The sequence below is a fragment of the Dicentrarchus labrax genome, unplaced genomic scaffold (assembly GCF_905237075.1).
Source record: "Dicentrarchus labrax unplaced genomic scaffold, dlabrax2021, whole genome shotgun sequence".
In the NCBI taxonomy this organism is placed as follows: Eukaryota; Metazoa; Chordata; class Actinopteri; family Moronidae; genus Dicentrarchus; species Dicentrarchus labrax.
The window spans coordinates 573,547-588,224 of record NW_026136714.1 but is presented as its reverse complement, the minus strand read 5'-3'; the positions used below and the strand labels follow the sequence as shown (position 1 = coordinate 588,224).

General features: G+C 40.5%; 1 protein-coding gene across 2 annotated transcripts; it reads left to right on the top strand.

Annotated features, from left to right (window-relative positions):
- Positions 1-5,348: 5,348 nt before the first annotated feature.
- asphd2 (aspartate beta-hydroxylase domain containing 2) lies at positions 5,349-14,627 on the top strand. 2 transcript variants are annotated; one of them, XM_051423145.1, is made up of 4 exons: positions 5,349-5,674; positions 6,386-7,563; positions 7,781-7,894; positions 10,566-14,627. In XM_051423145.1, the coding sequence occupies exons 2-4, from the start codon at positions 6,699-6,701 to the stop codon at positions 10,694-10,696; spliced, it is 1,110 nt and encodes a 369-aa protein (XP_051279105.1). In that variant the 5' UTR covers positions 5,349-5,674; positions 6,386-6,698; the 3' UTR covers positions 10,697-14,627. The 2 variants fall into 2 exon arrangements, with proteins under 2 accessions (XP_051279105.1, XP_051279104.1); XM_051423144.1 differs by having other exon boundaries at positions 5,349-5,678.
- Positions 14,628-14,678: the final 51 nt, after the last annotated feature.

The following is a 14,678-nucleotide window of genomic DNA, read 5'->3' as shown; positions in this document are numbered from 1 at the left end:
GATTTGAAAGCAGATGAGCAGCAGCTCTGCGGGAACCTTTCATGATGTTGAGGATGATGTTGAGGATGATGCCCCCTGCAGGCGGTGGAGGGATGTGCATCTTGTACTCACCCAGAGGAACAACCCAGGCGTCGCTCACTGTGACTTTATACTCGACCAGGTCCTGCAGCGTGAGACTTCCTCCTGAGCAAAGAGACAAACGGTTCTGCTGAGCAGAGCTGAACAAAAACTCCACATAATCAAGACTTTTAAGATCCCGGCAGCTCAGGCTGGAGCCGGCGAGCGATCGCTGCAGAGCCAATTGATCTGTTAATTTGTAATTGGATCATTGTGTAGAGGCAGAGATAGAGAAGGGTTGGGAAACACAATACCTGCCTCCTGTACGTCACAGATTAAATCCTCCACTATTCTCCCCGAGTAAAAAGCACCCAGGTGTTATGAATGATGCTGTGAAAAAGGTCCATTGTGGGTCTTTCCTACCGTAATGTTTGGGTCTCATTTGTATTAATGTTCAGGACGTATCGACCCTGAACTTCAGGGATATGAATTCCTTCTCTGGCTGTGATCTGGAGCCAGGGTTGGCCCCGTCTACGGTCTGGCCAACACCTGGTCCTACTGAGCTGCAGTTACTGGTTCTGGTTATGCAGTAGTCGTCTTGTCTTCTACTTCCCGGCCTCCTTCCTCATCGCTGGCCACCAGAAGGGTTTTGCCTCCTGTGCGACAAAATCCTACACACTAGACCTTGTACTTGTACTTGTGGACTCACTTTAATACTTCAATTCCAATATCTTTATCCATTGTTAAAACAATACTGTTGTACATAATGTTCTCATTATCTCAGATCTTACTTTCCTTCTGTGTGTAAATAAAGTTCTCCACATGTGACCTATACTGAAATCCCCCAACAGGGAGACACAAACAGCAGAATATTTAGGTTCCTCCTCCAGCAGGAGCCCAGTAACCCAGTGACCTAATATCTAACACAACAGACAGAACAAAAACAACAAGCGAGGCTCCCTACGAGGAAGACAGAACGATGATGATGTAATACAGTACCTGACATCTTAGAGGATTTACCGGGATTTGACTCCAACAGGTCCGGTTTAAAGCTCCTGGGAACGGTCTCTCTGGAGTTGATGACTTTCCCTTTACCTTTATTTTTAAAAAAGAGGAGATGTTGTCAGTGGTCTCAACAGCAGCAGGAAAACACAGGCTGGTTATTTCTGCTGTGTTGGGATGAATGTTACCAGAGCTGTCCATCACTGTGAATATGGACCCCCCTCCGATGCCAATACTCTGTGGGATCATCACGGAGGTGCACAGCAGCACGGCGATGGCGCCATCTACCGCTGAGCCGCCACTTTTAATGATGTCCCTGCAAGATTTCACACCCACAACCATCAGTGCAGCTTATTTATGAATCCGGTATATTAGAGCCAACCACCAAATAAGGTGATTGCAGAAGACTGTTACAAAAACCACATCCCGTTCCTGCTCTGTAGAGCTGCATATGATTCAACGAGGCAAATAGAATACTACACACAACAGATCAAGTCAAGTCAGCTTTATTGTCAAATATGCTATATGCACAACATACAGCACAGATGAAATTTCAGTCCTCTCGGACCCATGGTGCAAACAGGCAATAAAAATAAATTTTCTATAAATAGAAAAAGACATAAAATAAACAATCAACAATTTAACATGGCATAAAATAAACAATCAACAAGACATAAAATAAACAACAATCAAGAATTAAGGCACTTGGATATTTACATGATGAAATAAAATAGGATAAATAAATATTTAAACAGGTGAGGTAGTGCTGTGTAGTGCAAATAAACAGGGGAAAGTGGAATGTGCAGTCCCTGAGTTCAGAGTGTGTGAGTGGTGGTTGGGGGGTCCTAGTCTGTGGCAGGGGGCAAAGACAGAGGTGGGAGGGTAGGCAGAGGTGGGAGTGACGGTAGAGCACCAATGATCCTGTCAGCTGCTCTCACTATGAGCTGCAGAGTCTTGCGGCAGGACACAGTGCAGGCGCCGTACCACACAGTGATGCAGCTTATCAGGATGCTCTCGATGGTGCCTCTGTAGAAGGTGTGCATGATGGGGGACGGGGCTCCTGCTCTTCTCAGTGGCCAGTGATGCAGTGTTGTGGCTCCAGGACAGGTCTTCAGAGATGTGCACACCCAGGAACTTGGTGCTGCTCACCCTCTCCACTGCAGCACCGTCGATAGTTAGTGGAGTATGCTGGGTGTGCACTCTCCTGAAGTCCACAACAGTCTCCTTCGTCTTCTCCACATTCAGGTGGAGATTGTTGTCTTTGCACCACGTGGCCAGCCTGCTCACCTCACTCCTGTAGGTTGTCTCATCGCCGTTGTTGATGGGACCCACCACAGTTGTATCGTCCGCAAACTTAATGAAGAGGTTGGAGCTGAATGATGGTGTGCAGTCGTGGGTCAGCAGAGTGAAGAGGAGGGGGCTCAGCACACATCCTTGGGGGGCCCCTGTGTTCAGTGTGATGGTGCTGGTGGTGTTGCCTGCCGATTAACAGCCAATGTCAATCAACAAAAGGTGTAAAATGCCACTTACAGTCCAATCCGTGAACAGTTCCCAGAGTCTGCGGCCACTGCAGCCATGTGGACACTAGGGCCTCGAAAATAAAGCAACACACACAATCGCACCAATCACAACAATCACAGCAGAGAACAGGAACAGTGTGCAGAAAAATAACCCACTCTCAGCCTCATTTGACCTCGGCATGTCTGATTTTATCCAACAGTTCTTCTGACCTTTCTCTTGTGATAAAACTTCACTGACTGACAAAACGGCAGCTCAGGACCACATAAAAAGAGGGGCCTGCGCAGCCTGGCTCCACCCTCCTCCGCCTAGAGCGCAAAGACAACGTATTGATAACAGTTGCACACAAGTCTGACAGCTCTATGGAAGCCCATTTCTGCCAATATAACGGTAAAAAAGATCCAATAAGTTCTCAAAATATAGACTAAGTACCACAAAGTCAATATTTTGAGATACTAATGACTTGCAGAATCCTTCTTTTCTCCGTCACATTGGCGGAAATGAGCTTCCATATGATGCATAAAAACAATAATAAATAAATCCATAAACCAATAGGAGCACTGAAGAATATTTAATTTGAACATTCAATAAACACCTTTTTACCTTGTTTCCTAATTTCTAATTTTTAACCGTTGATAAAAATGTGATTTTTCATGTTATCTTAAAATTTCAAAGTTATACTGTTGAACATTATCATGGAGTATGTTGGTTCCAAATTTCAAGACTTTAAACCAACCAGAACAAATGTTAGGACTTTCTTCCTCCTCTTTGGGGTTAATGAGACAATATTCTGTTTCCGTACTGATCGATTAGTAATCGATGCCACGAGGGCCAAACTGCAGACTTTCTAGGAAAAGCTGTTGTCATATTTTGTCACAAACGTTCAGCATCAAACTGCTGTGAGCGCAGTCCGGGCGAGCCGCAGTGCATCGTGGGAAATGCTGTGTGCAGCGATATCAAGCAGTGGTCGATGGGCGAGCCATGAGAGACATACGGAAGAGGGAGGCTCTCAGATCAGTGAAGTCACAGAATACCACACCAATACCGGATATACGACTTCAAAATAAAAGGGTTTTTAAGCGCTGCAACTATTTTCATACGGATTTAATCACAAACAATCACATATATCAATATTTGTAAAGCTCAGAACTCAAAAACATGAATAACACATTTTAAAGCACTGAAAATAAATCTATAGCAAACCTACACATCTATAGCAAAACTAGGAATCTATAGCAAATCTATAGTAAATTTATAGCAAATCTACACATCTATAGCAAAACTAGGAATCTATAGCAAATCTATAGTAAATTTATAGCAAATCTATAAATCCATAGCAAATCTATGAATCTATAGCAAATCTATGACTCTATAACAAACCTATGAATCTATAGCAAAGCTATGAATCTATAGCAAATCTATGACTCTATAACAAACCTATGAATCTATAGCAAAGCTATGAATCTATAGCAAATCTATAGCAAACCTATATTAATCTATAGCAAATCTATGAATCTATAGCAAATCTATAGCAAATTTATAGCAAATCTATAAATCCATAGCAAATCTATGAATCTATAGCAAATCTATAGCAAACCTATATTAATCTATAGCAAATCTATGAATCTATAGCAAAGCTATGAATCTATAGCAAAACTAGGAATCTATAGCAAAACTATAAATCTACAGCAAATCTATGAATCTATAGCAAAACTAGGAATCTATAGCAAACCTATAAATCTATGAATCTATAGCAAAACTAGGAATCTATAGCAAATCTATGAATCTATAGCAAAACTAGGAATCTATAGCAAACCTATAAATCTATAGCAAATCTATGAATCTATAGCAAAACTAGGAATCTATAGCAAACCTATGAATCTATAGCAAATCTATGAATCTATAGCAATTCTATAGCAAACCTAAAGATCTATAGCAAATCTATAAATCTATAGCAAATCTATAGCAAACCTATAAATCTGTAGCAAAGCTATGAATCTATAGCAAATCTATAAATCTATAACAAATCTATAGCAAACCTATAGATCTATAGCAAATCTATAAATCTATAGCAAATCTATAGCAAACCTATAAATCTATAGCAAATCTATGAATCTATAGTAAATCTATGAATCCATAGCAAATCTATAGCAAAGCAATAAATCCATAGCACATCTATAGCAAATGCTCCCAGGCTCCTTGTAATCTCACTCATATGTTTTGTCTGAGACTGGTGGAGCATTGGAGGTCGTTTTAGTCTTTTCAGTAAGATTGGAATATTTAAATACCTGAAGCTGGAAAAAATATTCACTATTTTAATGGAAGAAACTTTGTTTTGGTCGCAGCTAAACTCTACAGGTTGAACAGGGGGAATCGTTCAACAGCTTCTTATGATACAATGACCCATATATTTATTTATTTATTATTATTACTTACAATAAAGTACCTTATTGATTAATCTTATCATCAACTATAATGTGTTCTTGGTTTTATTGTCATTATAATTTAATTTTAAAATGCCCCAAAAAATATGTTCATTAAAAAAGAAAGAAAATCATTAAATTGTTTTATTTCCAAAAATTCAGACATTTAATCAGTGAGTCTAAAATGTGACTATAACAGATCAAATTAAATAATGTTAATTTTAGAGTTAGAGTTAAATGTGAATCTGCTGAGATTTTAGATGATTTTATTATCTGTGGATGGGAGGAGTTATTTCTGCTTTATTTTGAAGGCTCCGCCCGGAAACGCTGTCCCGTGTGTTCCTGCGGTCTCTTTGCGGTGGGTGTCCTCCCTGGTGGAGCTCCAGTTATTTACAACAATACCACCAGAAAGAAGAAGCCCCCGTCGGACGCTGCTGTCCATCCCCCCGGGAGAGTCGCACCGTCGCCGGGCCAACAGCCTCCTCATGGTTCGGCTCCAGTATGTGACCTCTGCCGGCTCCACTTAGGACTTTTCTTTTGGAGCATTTTGGAGATATTTCCTATAATGTGCGCGCCTGATATGCGTCCAACCTCCGTGTGCACTGCAGTGGTGCGCAGCTTTCGCCTGGAGAAACACCTGTGCGCCCCTCGGCTCCACCGGCCATGAATGCTGAGTAGGTACGGAACCAACGTCCACCTTCATATGCGGGCAGCGCTTTGTTCCAGCAGAGGTTTTATTTTGGAGGATTAAAGCTGTGTGTTTTAATGGTCAGTGTGTGTTGGAGGGGGTGGTTGGTGGTTGGTGGTTGGGGGGGTAATGTGGGGGCGTCTTGGTGCTGTCAGACAGGATGTAGGGGAGGGTCCACTGGAGCAGGATTACCCGACCATTTTTGGTTTGGAGCACTTCTGATCACAGTTGACGCATTGCACTCCCGGCTGCTGGTCCATTATCATTATATAATCATGTAATCCATTTTTTTTTAAAGACTACAACCCCCCCCCTCCCCATCCTCAACCCCCCCCCTCCCCACCCACCCTGAGGATCCATTTATCTCCTGCTGAATCTCAGTTATAAATCTGGGTGTAAACACTGTTTTTAAGTTCTCGTAATTCGCCCTCTTTTTCGTGCGTTTTCTTGTGTTTTATTGCGGATCCGTGTTAAAATGCAGCAGTGACTCATGGTTTCACACAGTGCAGTACAAAGGGGTGTGTGCAGGGTGTGTGTGGGTGAGTTTCCAGCAGGTGTTTTTTCCTTCATGAGGTGCACACAGGATGGGAATTTAGCAAACAGGATGTTAATCGCAGCAAATGTCAGCTCCAGTATCCTCTCTCTCTCTATCCTCCTCACCCCTTCTGTCTCTCTCCTTCTGCCTTTTGTTTTCCAGGGAGCAGATCACCCTAAGGCGCGGTGTCTGTCTGCATTTGTCTGAGAGAGAGAGAGAGAGAGAGAGAGAGAGAGGCAACAAATAACACTACGGCACAGCTCAGACATCATGCAAGGAGAAGCCTTCCCTCGGCGCAGAGTGCTGAAATGTTAGCACCGAAGAGTGAGGAGTGTGTCAGATCGAATCAGCAGACTGTTTACATTCGGGGCGGCGATAAGAGCTCATTAACGGCCCCTTTCAATCACCATCCAGGAACGACGTGTTAACCCCATCAGCACTTTTTTTTCCCTCCGTCAGATTCAGCAGTCCGGAGATGGAGTGGTCACTGGAGAACGTGAGGGAGATGGTGGCGGGGGGGATGCAGTCTGTGAGGGAGTGCGAGATCTGTGCTTTCGCCATAGCCATGTGTGTGCTGCTGCTCTTCATGTGGTATTGTTACAGGGTGGGCCGGGAGCACGGCACCAGCCCCCTGCGCGGGAGGTATCTGGCTGGGCCCGGCCGCATCGGAGGGGTGGTGGGGGGCTTCATGAGTTCGGACTGCCGCGGGAGGGGGAAAGGGAAGCACGGGTCCATGCTGGAAGAGCAGAACGGCTTCGCCTTCTGCCAGTCGGCCGAGTGCTTCCGTTGCACCAGCGCCGGGGAGAGTCTGAACCAGAGGCTCTACCACAGCCTGCAGGATTACGCCAAGCGCTACACCTGGTCGGGTATGGGTCGGGTGCACAAAGGGGTCCGCGATCAAGGAAGATACCTCAACAGTCGACCCACCATCCAGCGGCCAGAGGTCTTCTTCCTCCCGGATCTCCCGTCGGCGCCGTTCTTCTCCAGGGAAGTCCAGAGGCACGACGTGGAGCTGCTGGAGCAGAGCTTCCCCGCCCTCCTGGCCGAGTTTGAGAGCATCTACCACCAGCCTCCGGCCCGCAGCGGCTCCTCCCTGCCACCGGGCTGGAAGGCCAACAGCACACCCCGTGGGCAGTGGTGGACCTACTACCTGGTCAACCAAGGCACCCCGCTGGTTCTGAATGTCCGGAGATGCCCACGGGCCTGGAGGGTGCTGGGCCAGCTGCGCACCTTCATCGCCAACAACGTGTTCGGGAACGCCTGCTTCTCCGTGCTGACGCCCGGAGCTCTGATCACCGAGCACTACGGGCCGACCAACGTGAGGCTGCGCTGCCACCTGGGTAAGAGATCGACCATGTGAGAGGAGGAGCATCAGCTGTGTCCTCCGGGGTCACGGCAGCTCAAATTTAGGGGCTTAATTTTCATGTTCTTCTCTGCACCTGAGCTCTGTGAGCGGCTATAAATAGGAATGTTTTGTGGCTGTGTGGGCAGGAGCGTGCTGTAGTAATACAGGACAGTCAGGGATGTGTGATCAGACTTGTCGTTTGTCTCCGGCAGGTCTCAGAGTTCCCCCTTCCTGTGAGCTGGTGGTCGGTGGGGAGCCGCAGTGCTGGTCTGAGGGCAGCTGTCTGCTCTTTGATGACTCCTTCCTCCACAGGGCCTTCCACGAGGGTAAGGAGGGATTAAGGTTTAATCTCTTATTGCCCCTTTTTATTTATTCCTAGAAGGAGGATTGGCCTGAAAATGGTCAAATCCAAAAGAAAACTGAGCCTGATTAAAGCAGCAGTGTGTAATAGTAGCCAATATCACTGACAGCAAGAAGGACAGCTCACTGTCAAAGCTCCGTTGGACTGATTTCGATTAATTGTGAGTTGATTTAATGCACAACTGCAGCAGCAAAGACAATCAATGGAAATATTACATCCGAACATTCACAGTTTTTCTTTGAAAATGTGCAAAATAATCCCCAAAACCGCTCCTATACTGTCGAAATATTGTCTGTATATGTGATTATAAATGCTAATTGTACAAATTGACCAACATAAGCAAATTAGTATCTGTCAGTTTCTAGAAGCTGTCGACTCAAACTCAACAATTCTGTCCTAATATGACTGTTAGCTGACAAAGAATACCTAAATGTTGAGGATGACTAAAAAGAGGCAAAGCATCACCAACATTCACAGAGTGAATCTAATAATAATCTGCATCAATGATCACCATAGATACCAAAGAAATGTGATCTTCAATACTCAGAATTTATTATTAGGCCAACAGAAGAACATTTACTCACATTATATCACATTTCTTTGGGTAATAAAACAGTAGGATGAGATTATTATTATTATTATTTTATTTATCTGCTCTCTCTGTTCTTCTGAACTTCTTCTCAGCTCGACTCATTTATCTCTGGATAAAGATGCAAAAAAGACTAAATTCTTATCTTATCGTTCTCTACAACAACAACCCTGATGGAAATATTCTTAAATATTATCACATTTTCTTGTATTGAGCAAAAACTATTCTTAAAACTAGCATAAAAATCAGCCACTGAGAGACTTTAATGGGCCTTAAAACGAGAATAAAGACCAAAAATCTCAGTTATTTTAGATATATATCTTTATTGAGCTGAATTTAAGAGTTTGACCCTTAATCTGAGATTAATAATTAGCAGAAATAACTGACAATTAGACAATTTCTTCAAACAGAATAATGAAAAGAAGTAAATTGAAGCACCAGAAGCTTCTTATTTTTATCATTTTTTATTAAAACAATGAAAAAACTAAACAGCTGCTTCATTTCCGACACTGAGACCAGTCGACTTTCTCTTAAACTGAGAAGTTGTGTGAGTGGTTTTATCCTTAAAGTAAGGACAATAATCTGTTTCCTCTGCTGGGATATTATGCAACCATTGTTGTTACTGGTTAAATCGAGCTCAATATTAGCTGTAATATCTTATTAAGACACAGTTAGATAGATTTTATTAAAACCAGATCACTTCTTGAAATTATTGTCAAGATAATTTTTATTTTTTGACAAAGACTAAGACTCATTTCCCAGAATCTTTACTCCTTTTACATCAGAGGGAAACAGGCTGTGGATCATAGCTGACTTTGTATTTCAGAAATGATTTGGGAAACATGTGAGTAGGAAGAAGCTTTATTGTCTTTCAGAGGACGTTTAACGAGTCTGAATGCGTCTATCGAATTAAAATCTGAAATAAAATGATGGCCTGGGAGTGAAAGTGAAAGAGGATTAGTGAAATTCACCCATCAGAACTTTCTCTTAAGATATTTAAGGATATACAGGGTTTTGGAAACAAAAGAAGCTGCCTTGAGGTGAAATTCCTCGATAAAAGCGACTTATTATGTACATGAGGAAGGTGGATATAACAGGATGTACAATATATACACAGCGTATGTAAATGTGTTTGAATGATCATATTTATGTTTTCAAAATAGTTTACAGGTAAGTAAATGAGAAGATAACAGCCACAGTGCAACCCAATAAAGCCTCCCAGTAAAAGAAACTAGTATAAAATACGAATTTATTAACATAAAATATGATCCAGTAACTCAAGTGCAGTTACAGTAAAAACAGTCGTACAGAGGAACCGTTCATCCTGTTAGTCAGTGACGCTGGTATTTTAATGCAAACTGTAATAAAGTTATTTTAACTCAAAAAAATGTTGTAAGTAACAAAAACTAAATTTTTTAAGTTAAAAAAGATTCTCGATTCAGCAGCTTTTACTAGATATTTTGTTTTCACAGTATAAATTAAAATGACAAAAATGAGTCGGTATCACTTAAACTTACTGAAGCTGCTTGATTAAAGATGTTTTTAACTTACAAAATTGAGTTTGTGTTACTTAAAATATCAGTTTCAACAATTTTTTTTTAGTTAAATCAACTTATCTGGTTTTATAGCTACAATAAATTATTTTAACTCAAAATAATTGTTGAAACTGATTTCGTCAAGTGAAACAAACTAAATTTTTTAAGTTAAAGTTAAGTGAAAAAAGAAAATTAATTAGGTAGCTTTAACTAGTAATTTTAAGTGAAACCAACTTAGTTTTATAAGTTACAGAAACATTCCTGATTAAATACTTTTTACTTTTGTTGTTTCCACTTAAAATTACTAAAACTACTTGATTCAAAAATCAATAAATAATTGAGTTGAGTTCTACCTAAAATATCAGTTTCAACAATTTTTTAAATTAAATGAACTGATCTGGTTTTTACAGTGTAGAAAAGTTACATAATGCTGCTTTAATATGAGTCAGTTTTTTGGTTTTTCAGGTTGAGATTGTGACAAAATGGTGGTGTTGATTTTTCCGTGTGTGCAGGCGGCGCAGACGACGGCCCCCGGGTGGTCTTCATGGTGGATCTGTGGCACCCCAACGTGGCCGCCGCCGAGAGACAAGCCTTGGACTACATTTTTACTCCGGGCCGCTTAGAGGACAAAGAAGGCAAATAGGTGTGAGTGAGAAACCATGTCCGACCCGGGGGGGGGGAGAGACGGCAGGTTTTAAAGGAAGTGTCCTTTTTTCTGCCTCCAGACCAGCTCGCACACTCACTGTGTACATATTCTCCGTCTCATACCGTTCCTCATAGCAGATGATCGAACATTGGGCCTCTTTTATCAGACGCAGACGCAGATTTCTGCACATTTATTGTCCGTTATTTCCTTTTAAGTTGAAATATATGAGGTGAATTATGTGAAAATTAGCAAGCGAGCTGATATTTCTTCAGTTTTTGCTCTAATTTTAGATCAATTCTGGACTAAATGAGATTCTAGGGCGACTCATATTAGTTTTATTTTGGTTTTACACTCACAGATATGAGAGCCTGTGTGGGTCCAACCTTTTCTGTCAGCTACACATTAACTGGAGTCACTGACTGCGTTTACATGCACACTTATTTTTATGCTTTTGGTGGTTCCCAACCTTTTTTCCACTGACTATATTTTATGGATGTTTCATATTATGTTCAATAATATCAATAATAGTTGAGAACAGCTGATAAACTGCACAATGAACAACAAACAGTGAACTCAATAACTGCAATAAGTTTGTGTAAAACCAGAGATTTGGATGAATTTTGAGCAGATTATTGATCAGAGATGAGTTTTTTCTGATCATTTTAGGAACTTTAAACAAACAAACCAAGTTATCCAACAGTTTGTAGAGATTGAAGCACTAAAGAAAAGCTTTATTTCTACAACACCTTTCGTACAAAAACATCAAAAACATAAAAGGGAGACAAATAATGTAAAAACCAATGATTAAAACCTGAAAACTAAGGCTGTTAACATTAATTAAAAGAGGCATAGAAACAAAAAGGGACTCTCACCGGTTTATTATAAAAGACTTTAATATCAATAGGTTATGAGTGAACGTAACAACGTCGACCTTTTCAAGAAGGTGGTTGAACGGATGAAAGAGGGAGGCAACGAGACTGCAGTTAATCAGAGTACACACAGCTGCATAGAAACAGGAATGATAATTATCATTAGTAGTAATATTTATAGTAGGAATATTGTCTTTTTTTTGGAATAACCTGAATATTTTGTGCATGTAAACGTCGTCACTGAGTTCTGAGCTACTGTAGAAACACTAAAGATAAAGGCGTCTCATTCTAAGGAAACAAAAACACAAAGGTCCAGGTGGTTAAAACACGAATAAAAACATACATATTTAATATCAAATGACCTTTCTGACAAAAGATCCTCCTCAGTGTTAAACACTGGAACTCTTTAGGGGAAACATCCATCTATCATCATATATTTCACACTTTCTGTAAAACTTACATACATTTCCGCAAGGGCTAAGAAATTCAACTCTTCATATTACTCAAAATATCCAGTTAGTTTTATTATAAATTATTCAACACATTCTTAAATCACAACTAAAGTGGAGCTAAATCTAACGGATCACTGCGTAACAGTGCTGGTTTATTTTAGGCCACTGGTTCCCAACCTTTATGGAGCCATCGACAGATACAAGATGGACGCCTCCTCTTCCTCCTCTCCCTCCTCTACCTCCTCTTCCTCCTCTCCCTCCTCTTCCTCCTCTCCCTCCTCACTGTACACGAATGAGGCCAGAATATCTCGGCTGTCAGTCATGATGCGAAACCTCCTTTTTATAGCTTCAAATAACTAAATTAAAACCAAACTGATGATAAAAATAACCTAAGAACAAATATCAGAGTGAAAACGACCTAAAATGGCAGAAATCATCTTTAGGAAAAAAAATATTTGATGTGTGTTTTAGTTTTTGTCCAACATGGAGGCTTAATGACGATACTGCAGTCGGCCACTAGGGTGCGATAGAGGTTTAACATTAATTATGAGCAGATTATTTCCTGTGAATATTGATCAGAAACTAGTTTTTATGATATTTTTAGAAACTTTTTGTACAATTATGTATTTAACAAATTGAAACTTTGTTCTCTTTGTTTTAATCTGAACTCTAAAAATAACAGTTTCAGTTAGTTTTCTTCACAGAAATTAACAAAATGTTGAGATTTAGGCCGACTGTATATTTTAAATGTTTTCTTACACCCCTTAAAATCAAGAAGGCCTCGTGACCCCTCAGGGAAGCTTTGGCGACCCCTAGTGGGGGCCCCCGACCCTCAGATTGGAAACCTACATACTGGCTCTATCTGCTAATTCATGATAAATAACCAAAAGCAGGATGCACAACTGGGTCTTTACAACTAATCCGGCAGTGGTGATGGATATCTAAACTAAATGCTTTGCAGGAAGTGTCCGTAAAGTGTCACCGTGGTTCCCAACCTGTGGATCGTCGCCCCATTAGGGGTCGCCAAAGCTTCACAGGGGGGTCGTAAGGCCTTCTTGATTTTAAGGGGTGTAAGAAAACTTAATAAGATATACACAGTAGGCCGATATCTCAGCATTATGTTGATTTCTGGGAAGAAAACTAAATTAAACAGTTTATTTTTAAAAGTTTAGATTACACTGTAAAACCAGATAAGTTAATTTAACTCAAAATGTATTAAAATTATAAGTTAACTAATTTCAAGTGACACTGACTTCATTTTGACATTTGTAATTGTACTGTAAAGAAAATACCCAGTAAAAAGTACTTAATTATGTTTTTTTTACGTACAAAATGTAGTTTGTGTTATTACAGTGTATTATTTAATATCTAAACTTTGACCTGAGCACAAGCTGTATCAGAACAATGACTGAATTGTTTATAAAAGAGGCCTATTAAGTATTTATTGTTAAAAATAAACATAATAATGTATAAAAAGCTCCTAAAACATCATAAAAACTCTCTAATCTGCTCAAAATTAATCCAAATCTCTGGTTTTTACACAAACTTCCTGCAGTTATTGAGTTTATATCGGCCTGTATTTGTTGAATATTGTATAAATAAATGATATAAAAGGTCCTTTTAAGGATGAAGGTTTGGGAACCGTCTCATCATCGCTGTGCAGGTTTTGTCCTCGTCGTCTCCTGATAACTGAGGTCCAACGTCAGATCGTGACGTGAATGTTTACAGACGCAGCTAAAAAAAAAAATCTTGTCAGTCATGATCTCCTGATGCTGGTGTGGTTCGTTTATTGTGCTCCCCCCTTTGAAAATAAATGAATAAATCAGCCCTGCTTTCACGAGACATGGTTAGAAAAGCACATTTTTAGGTCAGATCGTGTGCTGTGACGCCTGGAGATGAAGCGTTTTTGGTAAATTTACTAAACTCTTGTTGTATTTGATATCAGGTTTGTATTTCTGTAAATAGGGTCGAGGTTAAAAAAAAAAAAAAAAAAAAAACGAGCGGTCTGAGATGTTTTGAAGCGATTGTCCTTCGATGCTATAAACTATTGTGTTGTCTTTATTTACAGCTAAAGCGACTCCGCCCTCCGTTCTCCGAACTGTTCGACCACGAAGTCGTTTTGATAGATTGGATTTGTAGATTCTGTAAGATGTTTATGAAGTAATCTCTGTTGTTCTGTGACGTGTTTCTTTTTCTGAACCACTCTGTAATTTTTTGCAGTGCCATATGGTATCCTTTATTATTAAAACCCACAATCCTTAATTAATTAATTAATTACTCCCAACAGCACTTCATGGACGTGTGTGTGCGCAGTCTAAAAGGTAGCGACAGTTAATCTTCAGCCGCTTTACAATTCAAGCATCTGTTTCAATTCCAATGTTTACAAAAGTCTGATTATTTACGAGCTTGTTTACAACGCCGACACTCACATTGAGCTGTCCATGATTAGGTCTCAAATTCGCTTTATAAACCAGTATGCGGTGGGGGGGGGAGGGGTCCGGCCATTTTGTTTACATTTGATCAAGGATTTGTCCTTTAGCACATTCTTGTGTGGATTTTGAAACAGTATTTCTGTACATTTAATAAATGGTCGAGTATCTTATTTAACCGGCTGTTGTCAGAAGTTTCACTTTTCTTCCAGATTTCACACGTTTGTTA